At 40.5% G+C, this 27,041-nt stretch overlaps 1 protein-coding gene across 1 annotated transcript; it reads right to left on the bottom strand.

Annotated features, from left to right (window-relative positions):
- Nucleotides 1–531: 531 nt before the first annotated feature.
- fgl1 (fibrinogen-like 1) lies at nt 532–25,442 on the bottom strand. The gene is made up of 8 exons (XM_078410363.1): nt 24,825–25,442; nt 24,584–24,665; nt 18,162–18,348; nt 16,244–16,403; nt 7,417–7,514; nt 6,376–6,464; nt 4,027–4,214; nt 532–971 (listed from the first exon to the last, which is right to left on the bottom strand). Exons 2-8 carry the CDS (start codon nt 24,653–24,655, stop codon nt 809–811), a joined length of 957 nt encoding a protein of 318 aa, XP_078266489.1. The 5' UTR covers nt 24,656–24,665; nt 24,825–25,442; the 3' UTR covers nt 532–808.
- Nucleotides 25,443–27,041: the final 1,599 nt, after the last annotated feature.

The raw sequence follows: 27,041 nt of genomic DNA, 5'->3' as shown, positions 1-27,041 counted from the left end.
GATGTTCCTGATGACATGGACATTAGCAGAAATGTCTTCAGCCAAAGAATGATGTATTTGCAGGTGAAGAAACATCAATCTTTCTGCGCCACAGAGAGCAGTGGAGACCATCATTAAATATATACAAGAAAAAAGTAAATATATCTAATATACAAGGGATCAACACATAAGGTGAAGTCAGGGATAGGGTATCAAAGTGAATGATCAGCCACAATCATTTTTGAATTGTGGAGCAAGTCTAAAGGGTTTAAAGACCTACTCCTGTTCCTGTCTTCTGTTTCAACAAGCCTCAACTGTTTTTTAACAACCTTAGGACTTGCTCCTCTCAAAACATCAAGGAAATTTCCATTTAATGTAACAGTAGTTCATAAGCAATATAATGATCCCAATTTTCTGCATGTTGACAAAAAAATAGAATAGTTGTTTGAATCTAAGTCATAAGGAAATATTTTCAGCCAGTTTAAATAACAAAATGATATTGATTGTTTGAATTAAAATATATTTATGGAAAAACAAATAAAATGAGTCATACTGTAGATAATGTAACACAAACCTGGCATTAAAACAACCTACTCAGATAATAATACATGTTCATTTTGTGATACATGTTGAATGTTAAATACTGCTATGAATGGAAAATACCAAATGGACTGCATTATTATTTTACCCATTAATGTTTGTGCCATGGGAAATGTTGGAGGAATAACAATGCAGAATAATGTACAATGTTGTGCATAAGCATTACTTAGAGAAAACATTACAGTACAATAATACAAATTTAGTCAAATTTCAATAAAAATTGGAACATTCATTCTGAAGTTGGTACAAATTCAGAAGGTCTGATCTTTATGACTGTGGAGTTTAGTGAATACCACCATCCATGCCATGTGTACCATACAATTCCATCATCTGTATTTGCATTGAAAGGTCCTCTATTGTAATAATGTCCATTCAAGTTAGCAGAGTGACATCTGTAAAATCAACATGTCACATTTTTAAGCATCTGGAATACTAAAAAAAAGAATAACCCTTCAATGCAGTCAATTTAAATTAACAACCGTAAATGCAGTTTATCCCAAATAAATTCGATTTTGCAGCCTAAATTTAACGCAGTATATTTGTCCTTTATTGGATTCCATCCCAAAATGTCGCCTATCCATTCCTTCCACAGATGCTGCCTGACCGCTGAGTTACCCGAGCATTTTGTTATATGTAAGATACACAGCATCTGCAATTCCTTGTCTGCAGATTATTTGTATTGGGTAATACTATGTTAGGTGTTCACCTAGAAACTAATAGCTGGGAAGTAACTGCAACATTTATTTAATAGCATGTAACACCAACTATGATCATGTTTAGGAAGAAGGTAGGGTTAAACTTGAGGCAAGATGTTTATTTAACAATAGGAGGTAATTTTATAAAGAAAAGTCAGAGTTTAGGACAGGAATGTGTCTCCATTCCAGTACTGCCAAATTGGCTTCAATTTCATTGTTGAGAACATCATTAATTGTTCATGTAGGGTACAATATACTTTATAATAAAGATAGCAGGGCTGATTGAATTACTCGTATGAAAACTCATTCCCAACATGCCTTCCTTATCCAATGTCATTAGCTATATTTAGGTCACATACTATGTTCCAAAGAGATCTCAATAGAAGCTTGCAGCCAAAGTAAGGACTTGATTTATTTCAGTCTTGGTTCATTTTCTGCCGCCCTACTACACCTAACCAACTTACACTGTATACCATAATTCCATAGGGCTGTGGACCAATTTGGTTCACCTACCCATTAATAATTACCATCTTAATTTATTTATCTTGTTAACGTATTGATGGAGATAATACTACAAACCTAATAGTTATATCCCATTATTAGCAATGATGGAGGACATTGTGAGGCAGCCATTTTGTGCAAGACTGCATTCGAAGGGTCAGACTAAGAAAAGATGGGGTGTAATCTTCTGCAAAGGTTTCCATCAAATCACTTGGAGTTTGTATTAATTCTATAGCTATCATATTATTTTCTGGTTCCAGCTCAAAAATCGCTTGATATATTAAATTCAGTTTCTTGTTTCTTATGGTGATTTTTTTTTAACTAGAAAAAAACTGCAGATTGTTGCGTGAAATCTGACATAAAGACAGAAAACTTTTAATATGCTCAACAGGTCAGGCAGCGCATATGGAGAGAAGAACAGGGTTAAAGTATTTTCATTCTTATGAAAGGTATCATTAACTGATTCTCGCTCCACTGATTGGTATCTTCTGTTTTTATTAGAATAGACAAAAAGGGAACTATAAAGCCAGACTTGAGTAAAAAATGTGTCTTAAATGATCCCTGGAAAATATCTAACTGAAAACAGCTTTGGCAAATCTGCAAACATCTGAGGCTGTTGCTTAACATGCATATTGTGGATACATTACGCAGATGAATGGATTAGACAAACCATTGTCTTAAAATTCAGTTAAAATCTGGTACACTGGCTGCCCAGGGAGTCTGACATAATCTCAGGTTTTTGGGATTGGAAGAAACACAATCAGCAGCCACTGACTACTGACAAATTAGTAATTAGTAATTAGTATCTTGGCTTCAAAGCTGCCCTGAAGTCTTTGCCTATCGTTCCCCCCAGCATGCACCATTGTCTTCCAAACTCCCTGCATTTCATGAAGTTCCTTGAAGTTCATTACCAGCAAAGCAACAAGGAATTTAAGGGAATTTAAAGCCAAATGTGTTTTTTTACCTCTTCTCAAAAGTAAGCAGAGCCTGATAATGCTGCAGACAGGACCATCACGTTTTGTCTTTGAATTTTATCCAAAAATAGATTAATACGTAAACAGATTCCAGTTTAATCAGAATCGTCCAAAGAAAAACAATTCCTTGGTATTTGTAAACAGTCTCTGCGTCAGCATCTAAAGAATTTCTTTGGGATCTCACTAAATTTGGTTCTATCACCTGGATATATTTGTCTAACTGGTTTAGGTTGTCGCTGGTCTGCGACAGAAACTTGCACAAATTCTCTTTGCGGTTGAGGTAAATCCAAAATGCTTGGGTCAGGTCCACCCATATATTTAGTACCTCACAAATAGATCTAAAAAGAGTCTCATCAATGGAGAAAATTAAAACTGGGGCTATGGAAGGCCTTCTTTTGAGGTTTTAAAGAAATGACGAGTGTATTGTGGACACCATAATGCTACACCTACCTTGCATGCCGAATTTTAGATTCTGAGGTTGTTTTATTACTAAGCTATGTGGGATAGACACACATCATTCTTATGATGGTAGTCCATTCTTTTTAGCAAGATGATGAGAGATATAATTTTCAATTGAGATGAATAAACGCAACTCAAAACAAAATCTCAGCAATGTATTTCAAAAAGAGTTTGGAGAAAAATATGTCATCAATTTCAATGAGGAAAATTAAAATTAGGCCTATTTGGGCTATGGATGGCCTCATTTGGGGATTTTAGAACAATTAAGAGTGTGGTGCACTTCCTTTGTTAGACCCAACAGACATGCAAATTGGCAGATTTTTAGGTTGTTTTCTTGTGCTCTGCTCTGCATGAAAAACAGAGACATTGTGCTAATATGTATCTTTAAATTAGATTTCCAGCATCTGCAATTTTTTTGATCATCATCATCATCACCTAAAATCGTCATTGTGTCTAAAATACTGCAGAGTAACCAGGACAAATTATATTTATGTCCATGCAGATTTTGCTGCAAAGAATTAAAGTGGAGGAACAGCTCTATATCATGCAGTTTTCACCTCCCCAGCTTCCATTGCAAAGTATCAATTAGAGTGGATCAACAATAATATATTCCTTTATTTGTCCCACACCGGGGAAATTTACAAGATTTCTCTATTCCTCGTTTGAAAATGTAAATGGAGTATGCCACTTTGAATGGAAATTATCCCCTTAAAAAGCTGATATAAAACATTGCCAATTCTGGTCCAATATTAATGTTGAAAGTATATGAAAGTATATAAATTATGAGTTTTGTCAAAAAAAATGTTTTTTTCAGCCACCTGTTAAACCACCATCCACCCTTGTCTTCCTTTGCGCAGTTGCCATGGTAGAGGTCATTGTCCCTGTCCTTTGTGCTGAACTTCATGCCGTTGTGGTTGGCCCACCATTGGACCTCTGGGTGAAAAGTACCACTGAGTGAATCCCCTGCGGTTCCAGTGTAGGAACCAAAGCTTAAAACGTATGAATTCTGTGCGAAAAAACAGAATCAATTCTCTTAATTAAAATGCTCCTCCTAGACAATTTCCAGGAGTAATAATTATATTAATGTTACCTGGTGCTATTTTTGTCAAAAAAAGGTGCCAGTAGGCATATTGATTAAAAATTAAGCTACATTTATCAACATTTTCTTTCCATTAATATGCACCATTATTCTATTTTGATTTTGTGACCCATCAACTTATAATTTAATAAACTAATATCTAAAACAGATAAACTCAATGCATGTTTAAAAATTAAAATTCTAAACAGTTTGTTTTTAACCTTTTAGAGGTGTTGGTACTTCATACTGCACATACTGTCACAAAATAGGAATTGATGAGAACCAAACTCAAGGGATGGCTAGTCAAATCAATGCAAATTGCTGGAGTATTGGAGTATATTTCAGATCTTGATTTTATGGATAGTAAATTCTTTTCAAGAACTATACAACAATTCAATTTGGCAATTCACAGAAAGAACAACTTAAATTGGGGATATGCAGGGATGAATCAGAGGAATGCAGCATCTGAAGAGGTTTGTTGGGCTCTGGAACATTACAGGGAAAGGAACGGGAAAAACCCTAGTGAGATTTGGAAGCAAGGAGGAAAACTTTAACCTTGAGATGTTGCTTAAATAAGAACTAAGTAAGTCAGCAAGCAAACGGGGGTTGGGTAAATGAGATTGTGTTTATGATGTTTTGGATAACTTCAAAGTTGCAGCAAATAGAATGGGGAGGGGAGAAGACATTGGAATAGTTAAGTCTGGATGAGAGTTTCAGTACCACATAAGTTGAGCCAGAGATGAAGCTGGCCAATTGCCTTGGAAGTGGAGATTAACTATCTTAATAATAGCACAAATATGAGGTCCAAAACCAACTGGAGGGTAAATGTGACATTGTTACAAAGAATCTGATTAGATTTCATGTGGTTAGGAGAGAAATAGTAATTGGCTGGAAAATCAAGTTTGTGAAAATGAGCAAAAGTAATGGTTTTGGTCCTCCCAATATGTAGCTGAAGGAAATTTATGCTCGCCCTCTGGAAGTCAGACCAAATGTTTGACTATGTAGGGCGACTGAAGGAGTAAGAGATGTTGTTTGAGATAAAACTAGATAAACTATCAGCGTTCATGTAGAAACTAACATTTTATTTTCATATGATGTCGCCAAGCACCAGTATGCAGATAAGATACAGGCCATCGGTAAGAAAACTGCAAACACTGCAGGTAAGGCACTGGGGGTAAGGCATGGCTGTTGATTCTCTGGCGACAAGTAGATTGGTAAAATTACATAAGGCTAATGTGGGGTGGAGGGTGAAATTGATCTGATCAACAGTCAAATTGCTAACGGATTGCAAAAGATCAGAACTTTCTCAGTATTGCAGCAGGAATGAAAAAAAACTTGATTTGGGGAGTTAAATAAAGATATAAAAGAAACTGGAGATCAGAAGGGTTTAAATATTGAAGGACTTCGTAGAGAGTAAAAAGCCATTGGAGATAATGCTCAGGACGAGGACCAAATAATGAGCAGATGGAAGTCTAGACAACAACTCCAGTACACTATAGGGGTACAAGATAAGGGTTTTACCTGTATAGGTCTTGCTGCAGTTGATCTCCTAACCAAGCATAATTAAGTTCAAAAGTTGAATTAAATCGTTTGTGGAGATCAAATGCTTTACTTGAAGGTGCAAGTCCAAGGCTTACCTAATATTGAGGATCTTTTTAATTATGAGGGATCTATTGGCATCCTGTATGTTCCTCTTGTGATTAAAAACTGAACAGCTCATCAACAAAGGAGGAGGTCAGGCAATAGTCAAACAATTTGTTGAAGAAAATTGGAAGGGGGTTCAATAAAGCAAAGAGTATTTGTCGTGATCTGGGGGAGTGCAATTAGATTAGAAGGGTGAATTTCAACATTAAATAAACTACATGAATGCACTTGTTGTTATTCTTGAACCATTAAATGAAGTGGCCCATAGTAGTGCTCATACATTTGGATTCATTTGATCCATACAAAATTGTGAAATATATTCCTTCATGATGCCCATAAAACACTGTCAAGTGGAAAGAATGCTGCTAGTTTTCTCATGTAACCTGATTATAACCAAGTGTTTAAAAAAGTACATTTATTCGTCCCAATTATCCATTATCTTCACCTGCTCATTTTGAACTTTGAAGCGTTTGTATTGTGCGAAGCGTTTTTCACCTTCCCAGTCAGTCAAATCAATTTTCATTGTGTAATCTCCTGATAGAAAGAAAAGGGAAGATATATTTATTTTTCTAACCTTACAGAGTTTGGCTGTCCAATAAAAATCTCAAATTCTTAAGCAAGATTGCCAAGTTTAAAATTAAAACACTGGGGAAAAATAAGTACGGAAGTGGGTCTGGTCTGGTTTATTCTGAAACCTCAGTTGATTATGAATAATAAATAATTACTTTTGAAAAATCAATAAATTGCTTCTCAAATCAGAGAGGTAAAGCTTTTCCAGTTAACATCTTCTCAAGAAAGGGAGGGATATTTTTTAATCTTCGGTGTTTTGAGAAGAGGTTGGGGTGGCGAAGCACAGTGCTTACCACCAAGCAGCAGCCAGTTTTATTCTCAGTTGTCCGTTGGTGAAGATTTAACTCGGCTAGTTTATGAACATATTTCAAATCGCCCGACCACAAATGCAATAGCATGCAATACCAATGCACAGAATGTAACTTCAATTATATTACTGAAAGTTAGGTTGTTAGAATACATTTGAGGTACTCAGGAATTGCCTGGACTCTAGAAAGGAAGAGGGAAACAAATAGTTGACCTGGCAAGGCATCTCCTCGATGGTAATATAAAGGAACTGCAAATGCTGGTTTATATCAAAGACAGACATGAAATGCTAGAGTAACTCAATGGGTCAGGCAGCATCACCGGAGACAATGCAGAGGCTGCACAACTATCATGTTCCCTGCTGGTGAGAAGAAGAAACCTACAGCTGATCACCTGCCTGGAAATGTCCCTTCCACAGTTCTTGACAATGCTGGGTTCATAAGCACACAGCAAAATCCTTGCATGCACTGCGCACTGCTCACCAAAGACAGTGTATTTCCTTTCTGTTCTGCAAAGAGGGCTCAAATGACATTGAAGCAGTTCGTTTAATCTTAATTTGTATTTCAATTAGAAAGAAGTGCAGCTCATAATAATCAGTTGGAATGCATACCCTGTGATGTTAAATAATTCAAGTTGTCATTTCCTATCCAATATTCTCCATTGATTGATTGGAAGTTTCCAAATCCTCGTTTATAATCAGACCAGACCCTGCAAAGAAATTGTGAAATATATTATTTTAAACATTTCCTTAAAAGTAAAACTAGAAACTGTAAAAAGATTGTGTGGCAGAAAGGGCTAACTTGTAACAGGTGTTTGGATACAATTCTCTATGTTTACTGCAAAAGAAGCAAAATAATCACATTAAAAAAAATGTTTACTGTGAACCAATCACAGCTGAATTGTTAAAAATAGTTCAGTAAAAATCAGGTTGCATTCAGCTGCTGAAAAGGACAAGAAGGAGGTAGTGTCATTTGAACTGTCTGTGATAATCTTGAATGTCTTCAACCTAGCAAGAGAAATTACACTATTATTAATCATACATGAGCATGCACATTAATTATGAATTGTATACCTGTATCCATTATTAATTATGCCTATATCTTTAATTCATTAGGTAAGAGAAGATGACAACGTCTGTATTAATTGCATTTACTGTAGATTGCATTATATTTGACTTGGAATTGCTTTGGAGAAGGATGCAAGTTAGGTGGGATTTTTGGGTTGTTTACAATGCCCCTTTAAACCCTGATGAGAGCTTGGGTGAGCATTGGTAACTGCTTGGTGAGCTTTGGTGAGCATTGGTCAAACCAAGCTTGAAAATAACTTTGGCCAATGGGAATGAACAATAATTTGAAAAGAAAATAAAGGAACATTTAAATAAACATTTTAACTGCAATATATAATACAGGGGTGGCCAAACCGCGGCTCGCGAGCTACATGCGGCTCTTTGACCTTTAATATGCGGCTCGTGGAAATATGTTGGCTGAGCTCCTTTTTTCATCACAGTTAATATAAAAGGTAAATAAGAAAAAATTTCAAGCTTTATAATTATTTACTGGGTATGAATTGAGATCCCATTGGAATAAAACGTAAGTTTAATGTTCATGGTTAGTAAAAATATTTAAGAATTTAAATCCTGATTTTAATGCTAAATCTGAGTGAGGCATTGTTCTTTAGTGCTGGGGGAGGGAATGGTGGGAGGCAGAGGGATTAAAGAAATTTCAGGTCAGCAAGGGTTACAGAGGAATGTCAGAAGACTGTAATTTTGTAAGGTGGTATCTGATTAAAATATCTCTAATTTTATTGGTTTGCTTTTTTTAAAAACATATTTTCCTCCATGTTTTGACCTGATATTTACTAAGACAAATAAATATCATTAAAAATATAATGTTTTCCTTTATAGTTTTAGTTTTGGCAGTCTAATTTTATGTTACTGAAATGCAAATTCGCACATTTTTCTTAGAAGTTCCTGTAGTTCATTACCGTATTAAATACGCTCAATATAGTTAAAACAATCATCAGTCAAGATTTTGAAAACATTTGGTATATATGTGTACTTTGTGATTACTGAAACTAATACAAATTAACAGTTTAAAAAACTGCATACATGAATAAATATTATTGCATACATGCATTTCTTAATATTTATATAAAATTTTTGTAACAAAATGTGTATGTAACAATAAAAACGTATGTGTAAATTTTGTTCATGTCTTGCGGCTCTCAAACATCTGAACTTTATCGTATGTGGCTCTTACATTAAGCAAGTTTGGCCACCCCTGATATAATACAACCTATTTCGATTAAAAGAGGGCTCCAGTATTCAGTGAAAATTGATAATCAACAAATATAAGGAACATTTTTATTTTATTTTTGTTGATTGTTTCAATTCATTCAATGTGCATTTGATGGACCTGCAGGAAATGAATGCACTGAATTCTAATCAATAAGCATGATCTACAAGCAGTAAGTGTTTCACATATGAGGAATGATTGGAGAGGCTAGGTTTGTTTTCCCTTGAGCAAAGGAGGTTAAAAGGAGACATGAATAAAGTATATAAAATTATTGAGGTATAAATGGGTAGTCGGCAGGAAACTATTCTCCGTGTCAGATCGATAAAAGAGAGGAGATGAGAAAGGAAATAAGATTTTAAAAGGAGATGTGAAGGAATATCTTTAGCCAAAGGGTGATGAATCTGTGGAACTCATTGCCATTGACAGCCTGTAAAGGCCAAATCAATGGATATTTTTATGGCGGAGATTGACAGATTCTTGATTAGTAAGGGTAACAGGGGTTATGGGGTGAAGGCAGAAGAATGGGGTTGAGAGGGAAGGATAGATCAGCCATGACTCAACGATGGGCCAAATGGCCTAATTCTTCTCCTAGAACTTATGAATTTATGAAAGCTAGAGGACAAAGAGTCAGGGTAAGAGGTAAAAGATTTAGAGGGGATTTTGATGAGAATCCTTTTCACCCAGAAATTGGTTAGTATTTGGAATACATTGCCTGAGCACTGGTGGAAGCAGAGTTGCTGACAGCATTTAATAAGAGTCTACAGGAGCACTTTAATTGCCAAAGCATGGGGATGAAAGATGAGATTAATTACTGATGGGCACTCACTGGTCAGAGGGGACCTGGTGGGCTGAATGGCCTGTGTCCCTGTTGCTTGACGCTATGATTATCAAGCCAAGATACTTTACACTAATTGCATTGTTTGCAAAGTAAACAAAGTAATGCCATTGCCTTCACAAATATCTAGACTTCTAATACAAGAATTGTTTGCTCAAGACGGTGAAAAACTGTTTATCATAAGTGCCATCTCAGATCTGCAGGGAGGTAAAGAGATCTTAAGCATAAGAGACTAGGCGTCATAGTGGCATAACGGTAGACCTGCTGACTTACATCGGCAGACACCCGGGTTCGATCCTGACTATGGGTGCTGCCTGACCTTGGGTGCTGCCTGCACATTTTCCCTGTGACCATGAGGGTTTTCTCCGGTTGCTGCGGTTTCCTCCCACATTCCAAAGACGTACATGTTTGTAGGTCAATTGGACGGTAAAAATTGTAACTTGTCCCTAATGTGTAGGATAGTGTTAGTGATCGCTGGTCGGCGTGGACTTGGTGGGCCAAATGGATTGTTTCCTCGCTGTATCTCTAAAGTATACACTGGAATTTAGAAGGATGGGAGGAGATCTTATCGAAACGTATAAGATTATTAAGGGGTTGGACACGTTAGAGGCAGGAAACATGTTCCCAATGTTGGGGGAGTCCAGAATATGGGGCCACAGTTTAAGAATAAGGGGAAGGCCATTTAGAACTGAGATGAGGAAAAACTTTTTCAGCCAGAGTTGTGAATCTGTGGAATTCTCTGCCTCGGAAGGCAGTGGAGGCCAATTCTCTGAATGCATTCAAGAGAGAGCTAGATAGAGCTCTTAAAGATAGTGGAGTCAGGAGATATGGGGAGAAGGCAGGAACGGGGTACTGATTGAGAATGATCAGCCATGATCACATTGAATGGCGGTGCTGGCTCGAAGGGCCGAATGGCCTCCTCCTGCACCTATTGTCTATTGTCAAGAAGCCTAAAGTGTACTGCCATCTGGTTTTGCTGAATTTGCCTTTAATTTGTTTGGGATCTTTGTAATAACATTAACCACCATATATTTTCACTGAGATTGTTTTAATAAATTACGATAGTCTTTACTTTCCTATGAAACAATTCTCAATAAAATGAAGCGCATCATGCTTAGCTCTCAGCCTTGTATTCATAAAACATCTACTCATTTATTCCACTATGAAAAGGTGCTCTGAATAATTCATTGCTCAAGTTCTGACCAATTGTATCGGCAGCGCTTCTTTGAATCCAGATCAGCGAAGTAGAGCTCTTTAGCTCTGTGCTTTATTATTGATGATCAGTTTGAATTTCACCAGCACTATTCAGCTTCATCTATCCTGGAATCCTTTTCTAAACATTGATAAAATGGCCGAGCTTGTGTAGGGAGTTTAAATTACATCATGGAGTCAAGGACACATGGTAAAACTAGTCAATGGAAATCAGTACAAAGACTTACTGTATGGTTGTATTTTCATTAAGAGGGAAAGAGGCCATTTTGTCTATTAAAATCAATCAATCACAATCATACTTTATTAGTCAAGTATGTTTTGCAACATGCGAGGAATTTCATTTGCCATACAATAAAACATAACAATAAAAGGCAACAGGGCACACAAAATACATTTTAACATGAACATCCACCACAGTGACTCCTCCGCATTCCTCTGTGATGGAAGGTGAAAAAAAGTTCAATCTCTCCCTTCTTTGTCCTCCAGCGGTGGGGGGACCTCTCACCTTCCGTTGACGGGACGATCTTGACTCCCGTAGCCGGCGGCGGGCCTTCCTCATCAGGGCGATCAAGCTCCTGCATCGGGGGAGGGGAGGAGTGGGGGTTAAGGATCTCAGCTCCCCCACGCCAGGCGATCTACCCGGGGTCGGGGATATCGGACTTCGTGCAGCTTGGTGCTCCTGACTTCGGTCTCAACCCGAGACTGCGAGCTCTTTGATGTTAAAGTGTGCAAGGCCGTGGTTGGAGAGTAAATCCCAGGCAATGGATCACATGCTCTGATGGTAAGTCCATGCCCCACAGGGGCTCAAAGTCAGTCCTGGGCAAGGCCTCCAGCTCCACGATGTTAGGCCGTAGAGCGACCGGAGATACGATCCGGAAAACAATCGCATCTCCGGCAAGGTAAGAGATTGAAACTATGCTGGGCAAGAGATCAATCCCATTCCCCACCCCGTTTTTTTCCTATAAACTATGCCCCCCTACATTCTCATCAACTCCCTTCAGATGGAAGGGGCAACTGAGTGTGCCTAACAATTTATAGACAATAGGCAATAGGTGCTGGAGTAGGCCATTCAGTCCTTCGAGCCAGCAAAGCCATTCAATGTGATCATGGCTGAACATTCACAATCAGTACCCCGTTCCTGCCCTCTCCCCATACCCCCTGACTCAGCTATCATTAAGAGCTCTATCTAACTCTCTCTTGAAAGCACCCAGAGAATTGGCCTCCACTGCCTTCTGAGGCAGAGATTTCCACAGATTTACAACTCTCTGAGTGAAAAGGTTTTTTGTCATCTGCGTTCTAAATGGCATACCCCTTATTCTTAAACTGTGGCCCCTGGTTCTGGACTGCCCCAACATCGGGAACATGTTTCCTGCCTCTAGCGTGTCCGATCCCTTAATAATCTTATATATTTCAATAAGATCCCCTCTCATCCTTCTAAATTCCAGTGTATCCAAGCCCAGTCGCTCCAGTCTTTCAACATATGACAGTCCCACCATTCCGGGAATTAACCTAGTGAACCTACGCTGCACTCCCTCAATAGCAAGAATGTCCTTCCTCAAATTTGGAGACCAAAAATGCCCACAGTACTCCAGGTGCGGTCTCACTAGGGCCCTGTACAACTGCAGAAGGACCTCTTTGCTTCTATACTCAACTCCTCTTGTCATGAAGGCCAACATGCCATTAGCTTTTTTCACTGCCTGCTGTACCTGTATGCTTACTTTCAGTGACTGATGAACAAGGACACCCAGATCTCTTTGTATGTCCCCTTTTCCTAACTTGACACCATTCAGATAATAATCTGCATTCCTGTTCCTACCACCAAAGTGGATAACCTCACATTTATCCACATTAAACTGCATCTGCCATGCATCTGCCCACTCAGACAACCTGTCCAAGTCACCCTGCATCCTTATAGCATCCTCCTCACAGTTCATACTGCCACCCAGCTTTGTGTCATCTGCAAATTTGCTAATGCCCAGCTTTGTGTCATCTATAAATTTGCTAATGACCAGCTTTGTGTCATCTACAAATTTGCTCATTTTCCTACCAAACAGCATGTCTTTGGTTGGGGGAGGAAACCAGAGCACATTCAGGAAAACCATGTGTTAACTGGGAGAACATGTAAACCCCACGCCAAAGATCCCCAGTGCTGTGAGGCAGCAGTCCAGGCAGTTGCGTCACTGTGCCATCCATATCTAAACCCCAGGAGTTCCATTGAACAGTGCCTTTCAACAAATATGGGGACATACACAATTCTTCTGACAAAGGTACATAATTACTTGCCAGATGTGGCAAGTAATACAATAAAATACAATATATCTTTATTGTCATGGTACAGGGGTACAACGAGATTGGGAATGCACCTCCCATACGATGCAATAAATTAATTAGCTAATCAGTATTAATTTAAACAACCCAATGAAACAAATTAGAAACAGTTTTAAAACAGAATAAAGTGCAAGTAGATCTGTGCCGGTTCACTGTGCCATGTGACCATCCGGCTCAGCAGGACCGGTTCATGGCAGCTATGGCCTTGGGGTTGAAGCTGTTCCTGAGTCTGGAGGTGCGGGCGTAGAAGGCCTTGTAGCGTCTGCCGGATGGTAGAAGTTCGAACAGACTATTGCAGGGGTGTGAGGAGTCTTTGTGAATGTTGGTGGCTTTTCTGAGGCATCGTGTGTTGTAGATGCCCTTCAAGGCTGGTAGCTGTGTTCCGATAGTCTTCTGAGCTCTATGGACTACCCGCTGAAGAGCTTTCCTCTCTGCCTCCGTGAAGCTGAGATACCACACAGGGATGCCATGTGTTAGGATGCTCTCTATGGTGCAGCGGTAGAAGGTAGTCAGCAGCTGTTGGGGTAGACTTTTTCGGGGTAGAATATTTGCAACATAGAAACATTAGGGAGTGGCCATCTTCAAAATGAGGGAGTCTACCTACCTCCACCTGACATTCAACATTACCAGCAGCCGGTAGTTCAGTATCAAAAACGCTGGAAGCTTAATTGGCAAGAATCTAATAGAAGCAGTCATGTAAATACTGTCACTACAAAAACAAAAGGCCAGAATTGGGCATCCTCAAAAGAGTATTTGCTTTCTGACTTCCCAATCTACAAAGCACAAGTCAGAAGTGAGAAAGAGTATTTTCCATTTACTTATTTGAGTGCAGCTCCAGCAACGCAAGTAATTCATCATCATCCAGAATAAGTAATCTGCTCAATCCACCAGCCTGAAACATTCATTCTAATCACCACCATTACACAAGTCTTCAATGTGTGCGATTAACAAAAAAACAGCAATGCACCAAAGCTCTTTTGACACCATGTTGCAAATTCATGATCTCTGCCATGTAGATGGACAAGGACAGATGGCACATGGCAACGTCACCACTTGCAAGTTTTCCTCCAAGTCACACACTCTTCTAATTTCAAGATATTACGTCATTGTTACTGGGTCTAAATACTTGAATTCTTAGCCAAACAGATCTTGTACTTTTAATCTCATTCTTCAGAGGTGCTGCCTGACTTGCTGAGTTACTCCAGCATTTTGTGTCTATTTTTGTAAACCAGCCTCTGCAGTTCGTTGATTCTCGTTCTCGTACTGGTAACTTCATTAAAAGTCCAAGCAGCTGTTCACGAAGCCAGTTCAGTCAGAGAGTTGTAAATCTGTGGAATTCTCTGCCTCAGAAGGCAGTGGAGGCCACTTCTCTGGATGCTTTCAAGAGAGAGCTAGATAGAGCTCTTAAGGATAGCAGAGTCAGGCGGTATGGGGAGAAGGCAGGAACGGGGTACTGATTGAGAATGATCAGCCATGATCACATTGAATGGTGGTGCTGGCTCGAAGGGCCGAATGGCCTACTCCTGCACCTATTGTCTAATCTCCACCACCTTCTCAAGAGCAATGAAAAAACTAAACTAAACTAGTTTGGCAATAAACGTTGGGTGGGTTCATGCTGCTCACATTCCACTGACAAATTTTAAGAAAATTATTTCCAGATGTGAATTTCAAATGATCGGTTAGGATTGTTGTAGAAATTTTAATTTTTACTTGTATCCAAATGCTTCTGAACCATTTATATTAAATACATTATTAGTTAAATATTAATTAAGACAATCTTTAAGCAAAAATAGTTAAAGTCAAATCGTGATATGATGTATTTCAATTTCTAAGTAAAGTTTGTTTTAAAACAAAAATGCAAATGCAGGTTGTTTCCTGTTCCACTAAACCTTCTTAATATTAATACATCATGAGGTAAGATTTTCATATCATATCAATACGTAAAAGAAATAAATCTTGTATTCACCTTTATAAGTTCTGATGGTGGGACAGAGAACTGGGATACAGAAGTGTACCTTTCCGGAAGCTGGATTTTGTTTCATAGAGAAGACACAAAGTGCTGGAGTAGCTCAGCAGGTCAGGCAGCATCTCAAGAGAATATGGAAAGGCAACATTTTAGATCAGAACCCTTCTTCAGACTGACTATTATAGAAGAGTCCCAATCTGAAACGTCACCTCTCCATGTTCTCTTGAGATGCGGCCTGACCCGTTGAGTTACTCCAGGACTGAGTCTTCTTTTGTGAACCAAAATCTGCAGTTCCTTGTTTCTACTTTATATTTCATTGTAGCCACATCAACAAAAAAAATGATTTGGTACAAATTTATAAATTACTTTTCTCTCTTTGCAACATTTAAAATGCCTGTAATTGATCACATTTTAATGCACATTACAATTTAGCAGTAAATTTCACATTGATATATCACACAGGAAAAACATTTTTTTTTTTTTGGAGGTTAGTCAATTGAAGAGTTACATCTTCAGAGTTACATTTTACACACATGAGCTATGAAAGTTTTAGCATAATTATGGCTATAGAAATTAATTTCTGATTACAGAAATTTCAGGTTTAAGTAGATTTTGGTAAAGTAAATTGATTAGTGTCACTTGAAAAGGAATCTTGAAAGCTTCCACCCAAAGAAAGAAGGAACAATAATACTTGAATGGGTTAAATAAGTAGCAAAATTAATATCCCCATCCATCAGATAAATTATGCAAAAAAATAATTGAAGTGTATTAACTAAGGAATTTGTTTTAAAAAGTGTCAAACCTGTCAAAATTTTCACTACCATCAGTTCGTCTCTGAACGACAGTCCAGCCACCACCTTCTGTCATGTCACAGTGCACGAGAAAGCTTGTACGTGATGCCAGTGGCTGAATTCGGTAAAATCCACTGCGCCTGTTACCACCGTTGTACAGCGCTGCACAATCTTCATCAAGTATAAATTTGAAAATTTGCTGTTAGTGTTATTCTGAGGAGGGAAGTTGGTTTGTAGAAAAATAAATGTGGTGGGATAGGGGGAAGGGGAGGATGTTGTAAGGACAGTGCTGAAGAAATATGAGGAAGCAATGGATCTGAGGACAAGGGAAAGGAAGAGGAGGCAACATTAGGTTAAATGGAGCTCCATGCTGGTGGCCTAATCAAGGACGAGTCTCACCCCAGCCTCACTCCCACTTCTCCTTTTTCCCCATCAGATAAGAGGTACAAAAATGTGAAAATGCATACCTCTAGATTTCAGGTTTTCCTGTGGTTTTAAGAAAGGTCTTGGATAGCAGTAACAGGATTGTTCCGAGTCAGCATGGATTTACGAATGGGAAATCATGCTTGACTAATCTTCTGGAATTTTTTGAGGATGTAACTAGAAAAATGGACAGGGGAGAGCCGGTGGATGTAGTGTACCTTGACTTTCAGAAAGCCTTCAACAAGGTCCCACATAGGAGATTAGTGGGCAAAATTAGAGCACATGGTATTGGAGGTAGGGTACTGACATGGATAGGAAATTGGTTGACAGACAGAAAGCAAAGAGTGGGGATAAATGGGTCCCTTTCAGAATGGCAGGCAGTGACTAGTGGGGTACCGCAAGGCTCGGTGCTGGGACCGCAGCTATTTACAATATACATTAATGACACGCATGAAGGGATTAAAAGTAACATTAGCAAATTTGCAGATGACACAAAGCTGGGTGACAGTGTGAACTGTGAGAAAGATGCTATGAGGTTGCAGGGTGACTTGGACAGGTTGTGTGAGTGGGCAGATGCATGGCAGGTGCACTTTAATGTGGATAAATGTGAGGTTATCCACTTTGGTGGTAAGAATAGGAAGGCAGATTATTACCTGAATGGTGTCAAGTTAGGAAAAGGGGACGTACAACGAGATCTGGGTGTCCTAGTGCATCAGTCACTGAAAGGAAGCATGCAGGTACAGCAGGCAGTGAAGAAAGCCAATGGAATGTTGGGCTTCATAACAAGAGGAGTTGAGTATAGGAGCAAAGAGGTCCTTCTGCAGTTGTACAGGGCCCTAGTGAGACCGCACCTGGAGTACTGTGTGCAGTTTTGGTCTCCAAATTTGAGGTAGGACATTCTTGCTATTGAGGGAGTGCAACATAGGTTCACTAGGTTAATTCCCGGAATGGCGGGACTGTCGCAGGTTGAAAGACTGGAGCGACTAAGCTTGTATACACTGGAATTTAGAAGGATGAGAGGGAATCTTATTGAAACATATAAGATTATTAAGGGATTGGACACGTTAAAGGCAGGAAACATGTTCCCGATGTTGGGGGAGTCCAGAACCAGGGTCCACAGTTTAAGAATAAGGGGTAGGCCATTTAGAACGAAGATGAGGAAAACCTTTTTGACTGAAAAAGAGTTGTAAATCTGTGGAATTCTCTGCCTCAGAAGGCAGTGGAGGCCAATTCTCTGGATGTTTTCAAGAGAGAGCTAGATAGAGCTCTTAATGATAGTGGTCAGGGGGTGTGGGGAGAAGGCAGGAACGGGGTACTGATTGTGAATGATCAGCCATGATCACATTGAATGGTGGTGCTGGCTCGAAGGGCTGAATGGCCTACTCCTGTACCTATTGTCTATTGTAAACGATTGACATTTTCAGCCCTCCTGTATTTTAATCTCAGTATCTATTGAGGTGGTTTTATGCCTATAAAACATAATCTTTTAAATAAGTCATGTCTAACCTGCAAAGTATTTTCTTCCTTCCAGTTCATTAAGGGATTCATCATCTTCTGATGCATCAATGTTTTTCAGGTTTTCCCTCTCTCTCAAGATTGCCTCAATCTGAGGTTGTTGCTGTTTAATCCTGAGTTCCAGAGCTTTCACCTGAGCCCTCAATCTCATTTGTTCATGATGACAATCGGTAGGTGCCTTCAGAATTAAACATGATAGTCATTGAGAATGCAGGGAGGGGACACAGCCCTGCACATTAAATATGAAACATAAACTTTTCCCCTTAAATCAACAAATTAAAGCAACTTGCATTAACATAGAAAATGAAGACACAATGTGCTGGAATAACTCAGCAGGTCAGGCAGCATCTCTGGAAAACATGGATGGTTGACGTTTTGTATCGGCACGCTTCTTCAGACTGATTGTGGTGGAGTCAGGGGATGGGGAGTTTGAGATAGCTGGAAGAGAGGAAGCACAGGACAAAGCCTGGTGACTGACAGGTGTGAGGGATTGTGTTCAACTATCTGCTTATCAAAACTCCCTGTCACCAATCCTGCCATCCTGCCTTTTCTTTCTTCCATCTTTCTCCCATTCCCCTAACGTCATCCTACCCCACCCCACCTTAACCACCCCACCTTAATCACCCCACCTTAATCACCCCACCTTAATCACCCCACCTTAATCAATCTGAAGGAGGGTCCCAACCCAAAACATCACCTATTGATATTCTCGGGAGATGCTACCTGACCCGGTGTGTTACCCCAGCACTTTGTGTACTTTTTTCTAAACCAGCATTTGCAGTTCCTTGTGCCTTGCATGAACACAGGGTTTTATATCCTTGATATAAAAGCAGAAAATTCTGGGAACACTTACCGTATCTGTTGAAAAAAACAGTTAATGTTTCAAATCCAGGGCCCTACTTCAGAACTCGGAAAGTTTGTTTTCAGTAGCAGAGAATGTGGGGAGCAGGGGTGGGTCACTTTTTCTTATTCTATTCAGATGGTCTGGCTTGCTGAACATATCTCCTAACCTCAATAGTAACAACATTACACAGCCCACTTGGGTTCTCCTTATCAGAGCTACCCCTTTGTTTTAACCTTCACTCCCCACTTTCTGGGTAAGGTTAAACTATCTTGGTTATGATTTCTCCTTTGCAGATCTGACTAAGGATCCTGGACTTAAATTGTTAACTGTTTCCCTGACCACAGATGATACCTGATCTGCTGAGTATTTGCAACATGTTCTCTTTTTTAATTTCAGAATTCCAGCATCTTCAGTTATTTTTTATATTTTCATTTACTGTCTTCATCAAAGGGATCCAGAGGAGGCACTGCCTCATAAAGTGAACCAACATCATCAAGGACCCACAGCATCTTGTGCACCCTCTCATTTTGTACTACCATCGGGAAGAAGGTACAGGAACTTGACCACAAAGTTCAAGAACAGCTTCATCCCAGCAAAAATCAACTCATAAACACTGCACAAATTAACCTCAGCAACTATGATCTTCTATGGACTGGGCCTTTAGTTGTGCTACAAACTTTGGTCTGCACCATTCTGGTTACCTAGTGTTGCAGTAATTAATTTATTGTATTGTTGATTATTATGTATTTATCTCTGTGCTACAGGCCTGTTAAGCTGCAGCAAATAAGAATTTCATTGTTCTGTTGCTGCTACATATTACAATTAAACAATCTTGAAGCTTGAATATAGAAGTTGGGAGGTCATGGTGCCGTTGTATAAGACGTTGGTGAGGGCACATTTAGAGTGCTATGTTCAGTTTTGGACACCATGTAATAGAAAAGATGTTGTCAATCTGGAAAAGGTGCAGAGAAGATTAACAAAGATGCTGCCAGAACTTGAGGGCCTGAGCTATAAGGAGAGTTTGAGCAGGCTCGGACTCCTTGGAGTGCAGGAGGATGGGGGGTGATCTTATAGAGGTGTATAAAATCATGAGAGAAATAGATTGTGTAGATGCACTGAGCCTCTTGCCCAGAGTAGGGGAATCGAGAACCAGAGGACACAGGGCTAAGGTGAAGGGGGAACGATTTAATAAGAACCTGAGGAGTAACTTTTCTACACAAAGGGTAGTGGGTGCATGGAACGAGCTGTCAGAGGAGGTAGCTGAGGTAGATACTATCGCAACATTTAGACAGGTACATGGATATGATAGGTTTAGAGAGATATGGGCCGAACGCAGGCAGGTGGGACTAGTGTACATGGGTCATGTTGGTCGGTGTGGGCAGGTTGGGCCAAAGGGCCTGTTTCCACACTGTATCACTCTATAACTCTAAACTTATAAGCATTTTTGGAACTACTGTCATAAATGTGGTATGAAGAATAAACAGACCTCTTAATCTTATTTACTCATGTTGACAATTAATTGCTGCTTTCAGAATCAAACATTATAGTCATTGCAAATGGCAAGATTAGATGACGAGAGAAGTTGAGACTCTGGTCAAGAAAAAGAAGGAGGCATGGGACAAGTATAGGCAGTTGGGATCAAGAGTATCCCTGGAGGAGTTTTGGGAACTGAGGAGTATACTTCAGAAGGAAATCATAAATTAGCTCTAACAGATAATATTAAGGATAATCGTAAGAGATTTTATGTACATTAAAGGAGAGTAACCAGAGAGAAAATATGGCCCCTCAGAAATATAAATGGTTATCCCTGTGTGGAGCCGCAAGGTCCTCAATGAGTGTTTCTCCTCTGTTTTTACCATGAAGAAAGACATGAGGACTGAGGAATTTGGAACAGTTAATGGAGCTGTCTTAAGAACAGTCCCTACTATGGTTGAGAAGGTGCTGAACGCCCCAAGATATATGAAGGTAGATAAATCTCACTGGTTTGATCAGATATATCTGAGGACACTGAGAAGCTAGAGAAGAAATTTCAGGAGCCCTGTTTGAGATATATGAATCATCATTAGACACGAGAGAGGTGCTGGAAGACAAATATTGTGTCTCTTTTTAAAAGACGCTGCAAGGAAAAGCCTGGGAACTATAAACCAGTGAGCCTAATATGGCAGGCAGGTTACTGGAGAGGATTCTGAGGGATAAGATATATATACATTTGGATAGATAGGGATTAGGAATAGTCAGCATAGCTTTGTACATTGGAGGTTGTGTCTTACAAATCTGATTACGTTTTTTGAAGTAACCAAAAAAGGATGACAAGGGCAAAGTCATATATGTTGTCTATAAGGACTTCAGCAAGGCAATTGATAAAGTTCTGCATTGTAGACTTCTCTGGAAGGTTAGACTACATGGGATCCAGGGAGAGGTAGCCAACTGGATAGAGAATTAGCTTTGTGAAAGAAAATAGAGGGTGATGGTGGAAGGTTGTTTTTCGTACTAGAGGCCAGGGATCGATGTTGAGCCCATTGCTCTTTGTGGTTTATATCTATGAATTGAATGGGAATGTTGAAGGTATGATTAGTTTAAAAAAATTACAGCAGGATCTTGACTAGCTGGACTAGTATATTGAGGAATGGTTAATGGAGTTTAATGCAGATAAGTACAAGTGTTTCGTTTTGGGAAGTCGAACCAGGCCAGGACCTTCACAATGAATGGCCGGGCCCTGGGGAATGTTGTTAACTAGTGGGATTTAGGAGTGCAGGTACATAATTCCATGAAAGTGGTGGTCAAGAAGGATTTTGGTACAGTGGCCTTCATTAGCCAGCGTAATGAGTATAGAAGTTGGAATGTTATGTTACAATTGCACCATATGTTGGTGAAGCTGCATTTGGAGTATTGTGTTCAGTTTCAGTCATCCTGCTTTCAGAAGGATATTTTTAAGCTGGCATGAATGCAGAGAAGATTCACAAGGATGTAGCCAGGACTTGAGGGTCTGAGCGATAGTGAGAATTGGGCAGTCTAGGACTTTATCCCTTGGAGTGCAAGAGGCCGAGGAGTGATCCCATATATAGGTGTATAAGATAATGAGGGGAATAGATAGGGTGAATGCACAGTCTTTTACCCAGAGTAGGGGAATCCAGAAATGAGGACATAGGTTTAAAGCGAGAGGCGAAAGATAGACAATAGACAATAGGTGCAGGAGGAGGCCATTCGGCCCTTCGAGCCAGCACTGCCATTCAATGTGATCATGGCTGATCATTCTCAATCAGTACCCCATTCCTGCCTTCTCCCCATACCCCCTGACTCCGCTATCCTTAAGAGCTCTATCCAGCTCTCTCTTGAATGCATTCAGAGAATTGGCCTCCACTGCCTTCTGAGGCAGAGAATTCCACAGATTCACAACTCTCTGACTGAAAAAGTTTTTCCTCATCTCAGTTCTAAATGGCCTACCCCTTATTCTTAAACTGTGGCCCCTTGTTCTGGACTCCCCCAACATTGGGAACATGTTTCCTACCTCTAACGTGTCCAACCCCTTAATAATCTTATACGTTTCGATAAGATCTCCTCTCATCCTAAATTCCAGTGTATTCCAGACTGCCTAGTCGCTCCAGTCTTTCAACATATGATAGTCCCGCCATTCCGGGAATTAACCTAGTAAACCTACGCTGCACGCCCTCAATAGCAAGAATATCCTTCCTCAAATTTGGAGACCAAAACTGCACACAGTACTCCAGGTGCGGTCTCACTAAGGCCCTGTACAACTACACAAGGACCTCTTTGCTCCTATACTCAACTCTTCTTGTTATGAAGGCCAACATTCCATTGGCTTTCTTCACTGCTTGCTGTACCTGCATGCTTCCTTTCAGTGACTGATGCACTAGGACACCCAGATCTCGTTGTACGTCCCCTGTTCCTAACTTGACACCATTCAAATACTCTGCCTTCCTATTCTTACCACCAAAGTGGATAACCTCACACTTATCCACATTAAACTGCATCTGCCATGCATCCGCCCACTCACACAACCTGTCCAAGTCACCCTGCAACCTCATAGCATCTTCCTCACTGTTCACACTACCACCCAGATTTAATAAGAACCAATGGAGCAACCTTTTCACACTGAGGATGGTACTTATATGGAAAGTGCTGATAGAGGCAAGTACTATAATAATATTTAAGACATTCAGACAGGTATATGGATAGAAAAGATTTAGAGGGATATGAGCCCAACATGGGCAGGTGGGAATAGCATAGATGGGGCATTTTGGTCGGCATTTACAAGTTACTATTTAAAAGAGCCTTTTTCCGTGTTGATGTGTAGGGTAGGTTTTTTTATACAGGAGGTGATTGGTGACTGGAACGCACTGCCAGGGTTGGTGATGAAGTCAGATATAATTGTGGCATTTAAGAGGAGTTTAACTTGGCATGTGGATAGGCAGGGAATGGAGGGGGGTATGGATCATGTGCAGATGAAATTAGTTTAGCTTGGCATCATATTCAGTACAGATATTGTCAGTTGAAAAGCCTCATCTTTACTGTATTTTTCTGTGATAGACACAAAATGCTGGAGTAACTCAGCAGGTCAGGCAGCATCTCTGGAGAAAATGATAGGTGATATATTTTGGTCGAGACCCTTCTTCAGATTGAGAGTCGGGGAGTGGGAAACTAGGAGTATGAAAAGTATTTGGCTTTGATTTGTTCTGTACCTTTTCATATCTCGATTTTCCCTCTCTCCGTCTCTCAGTCTGAAGAAGGGTCTCAACCAGAAACGTCACCTATTCCTTTTCTCCAGAGATGCTGCCCAACCTGCTGAATTGCTCCAGCATTTTGTGTCTGTCTTCCGTGTGTACCATCATCTGCAGTTGCTTTCTGCACGCTGTATTTTTCTATGTTCTATTTAATTAACTGGATTTATATTTCCCGGTTGCCTTGGTAAGAGTTAAATTGATACTTTCCCGTTAATACATATTATTTTGGACGTTAGTCTCCGCAGTTAACCACTGCAAATAAACGTTGTCAGATAAAAAGCCATCCCGATCAGTTTTATATCTCCTAAGTACTGACAATCTCTTAAGGAAAACTTCAGCTCTCTTGAGAAAGTTACTCCTGAAGAATGTGGCCAAACGAGAGTGAATCATTCCTTGCAGATGGATTTCTTTCTGCAAGGAGTGCGGGATTTAGACAATAGTTCAGAGGGCAGTGGTGTGGGAGGCAGAGCTTGCATGTGGAATGTGTGGCTGATCTCAGCTGCACAATAGAAAACATCTGGAGCAGCACCGCTTCCCCTCCACGTCCACCCTGGGTTGAGCAAAAAGCACTTTACCTTAAGTTTCACGGGAAATGTCTGGCAAACATTTTAAACACATTTCAATTTTGTCAGCTGCTTCTTCTGGTTTTCGGGCAGCAACTTTTTTTTGAGTTTGGGCCAGCTTCGTCGTAAAGACTTGTTTTTTAAAAGTCTCAGCAATCGCGTGGCTTTTTACTGCAGTAAACTCGAGAGTGTTTCTTTCGTCGGCATATGTACCGACCGACGGAACAATGACATTCTTTACTCGTTGCAGCAGAACTCACTTACCGAGAGGCAACAGCAGCTCAGCATCGAGGTACACACGAGCAGGGAACACAGTGAGCCCCACAGTCGATGCATTTCGGAACTCCTGTTAGTGAACACAAAATGAACAATATGTATATATATATATACACACAAGGAATTATCCAAACAGACCGGGGGTAGAAAACGGAGATTTCCCATCCATTAACACGGAAATAAGCCACAATCAGAGCGGTTAAAGTGAAGTCTGAGAATGAACATTTACTTCTTCCTGAGAATTGTAGTAGCAAGACGGTCAGCTCCGAGTGGCTCTCGGGTCCCCTGCGAGCTCGAAGATCTCAGCCGTGTTGAGAGTCGGTGATTTTTTTATCTTGGGTGAGTCGATGAGCAGGAATGTTTTCCGCTGAGATGGTTTCCAGAGAGAGAGAGAGAGAGAGAGGGAAAAACCCCCCACTAGTCAGCAGACTGGAGGAGACTCTGCGGTGGCCCCAAAAAAGGAAGACAAAAGATGGAATATAATAGGATGACTGGCTGGTTTCGCAGGAAGACAGACAGACAGACAGACAGCCACCGTTGCCTTAACACTTTATACACAAAAAGAGACACATTTTGTTGCAAACGAATCCAGGATTGACAGCGCGAAGACTACAACAACAAAAAAGTCTGCAGATGCTGGAATCTGGAACAAAAAGAAACGAAAGCGACGGATGAACTCAAAAAATAAAGGCACGAAGTGCTGGAGTAACTCGGCGGCTCAGGCAGCATCCCTGGACAACGTGATGTCTCGGGTCGTGTGACTGCTCCGGATGGTAGAACTCAGCGGGTCAGGAGCATCAGTGGAGGTAAAAGTTGACGTTTAGGATGGAGACCCTGCAGCAAAACCGAGAAGGGAGGAGAAAGGCTGGTGACAGGAGGGAGGGGTGGGACAAAGCCTGACTGATTTGGAGGGGAGGGGTGGAGAGAGAGAGAGAGCAATTGGGTGGGTGTTATGATGGGCAGATGAAAACAGGGAGGGGAAAGTGTCAGGGCCTTATCCAGGAGCAGAAGACACCATGGAGCGAGACCAGTGAGAGACTGACAGAAGTCCTGTCATAAAGAGGAGGGAAGCTTTTTCAAAGTAACCATGCCCTGAAGAGGATTTGCAGTGGAGCGATGGTATGAAGGCAAAAGAGACCATAGATGTAGGAACCCACATACCTGGAATTCATCGTCTGCACACACACTCACCTGTACACGCAGATTTTTTCTCCAGAGACACAAGGAACGACAGATGCCGGATAACCAAGAAAGACGCAAAGTGCTGGAGTAACTCAGCAGGTCAATTCAAAATGAGTCTGGACAAGGGTTTCGACCCCAAACGTCACCTATTCCTTTTCTCCAAAGATGCTGCCTGACCCGCTGAGTTGCGCCAGCATTTTGTGTGTATCTTTGGGGTCAAGGAGCATCTCTGGAGAACATGAATAGGTGACATTTCAGGTCTGAAGACAGGTCCAGACCCAAAACGTCAGCTTCCAAGTTCTCCAGAGATGCTGCCTGACTCCAGCAATAAATGTGTAGGAAGGAACTGCAGATGCTGGTTTAAACCGAAGATAGACACAAAAAGCTGGAGTAATTCAGCAGGACAGGCAGCATCTCTGGAGAGAAGGAATGGGTGACATTTCGGGTCGAGACCCTTCTTCAGACTGGTTAGGGATAAGGGAAACAAGAGATATAGATAGTAGTGTAGAGAGATAAAGAACAATGAATGAAAGATATGCACAAAAGTAATGATGATAATGGAAACAGGCCATTGTTAGCTGTTAGTTGGGTGTAAACGAGAAGTTGGTGCAACTTGGGTGGAGGAGGGATAGAGAGAGAGGGAATGCCGATGCTACCTGAAGTTAGAAAAATCAATACATACCACTGGGCTGGAAGCTGCCCAAGTGAAATATGAGATGCTGTTCTGCCAATCTAGCGATCACCCTGTACACTAGTACTACACTAGCATGATCCTACACATAAGGAACAATTTACAATCTTTCCCAAAGCCAATTAACCTACAAACCTGTAAATCTTTGGAGCATGGGAGGAAACTGGAGCACCCGAGGAAAACCCACGCAGTCACGGTGAGAATGTACAAACTAAATACAGACAGCACCTGAGGTTAGGATTGAAGCTGGGTCTCTGACGCTGTAAGGCAGCAACTCTACTGCTGCACCATCGTGCTGCCCTGGATTTCTTCCAGCATTTTGTTTTTGTCCAGGATTGATCATGTCCATCATTCACAGTTTAGTTTAGTTTGGAGATACAGCGCGGAAATAGGCTCTTCGACCCACCGAGTCCACACCTGCATATTAACACTACCCTACACACACTAGGGCCAATTTTACTCATACACCAAGCCAATTAACCTACATAACTCTATGTCTTTGAAGTGTGGGAGGAAACCGAAGATCTTGGAGAAAACCACGTGGTCACGGGGAGAACGTACAAACTCCGTACA

This window comes from Rhinoraja longicauda, chromosome 1 (assembly GCF_053455715.1).
Source record: "Rhinoraja longicauda isolate Sanriku21f chromosome 1, sRhiLon1.1, whole genome shotgun sequence".
In the NCBI taxonomy this organism is placed as follows: Eukaryota; Metazoa; Chordata; class Chondrichthyes; order Rajiformes; family Arhynchobatidae; genus Rhinoraja; species Rhinoraja longicauda.
Note: the sequence above shows the minus strand (reverse complement) of the source record. Positions and strands in the feature narration are given on the sequence as shown.

What these genes read in the sequence shown, in the direction of transcription:
- fgl1 (XM_078410363.1), bottom strand. Translation starts at nt 24,655, where the DNA reads ATGCATCGACTGTGGGGCTCACTGTGTTCCCTGCTCGTGTGTACCTCG. An exon ending in AGGAAGAAAATACTTTGCAG is followed by an intron (nt 16,404 to 18,161) that starts GTTAGACATGAC and finishes TACTTGATGAAG; the next exon opens with ATTGTGCAGCGCTGTACAAC. An exon ending in GGTAGTGAAAATTTTGACAG is followed by an intron (nt 7,515 to 16,243) that starts GTTTGACACTTT and finishes ATTTCTTTGCAG; the next exon opens with GGTCTGGTCTGATTATAAAC.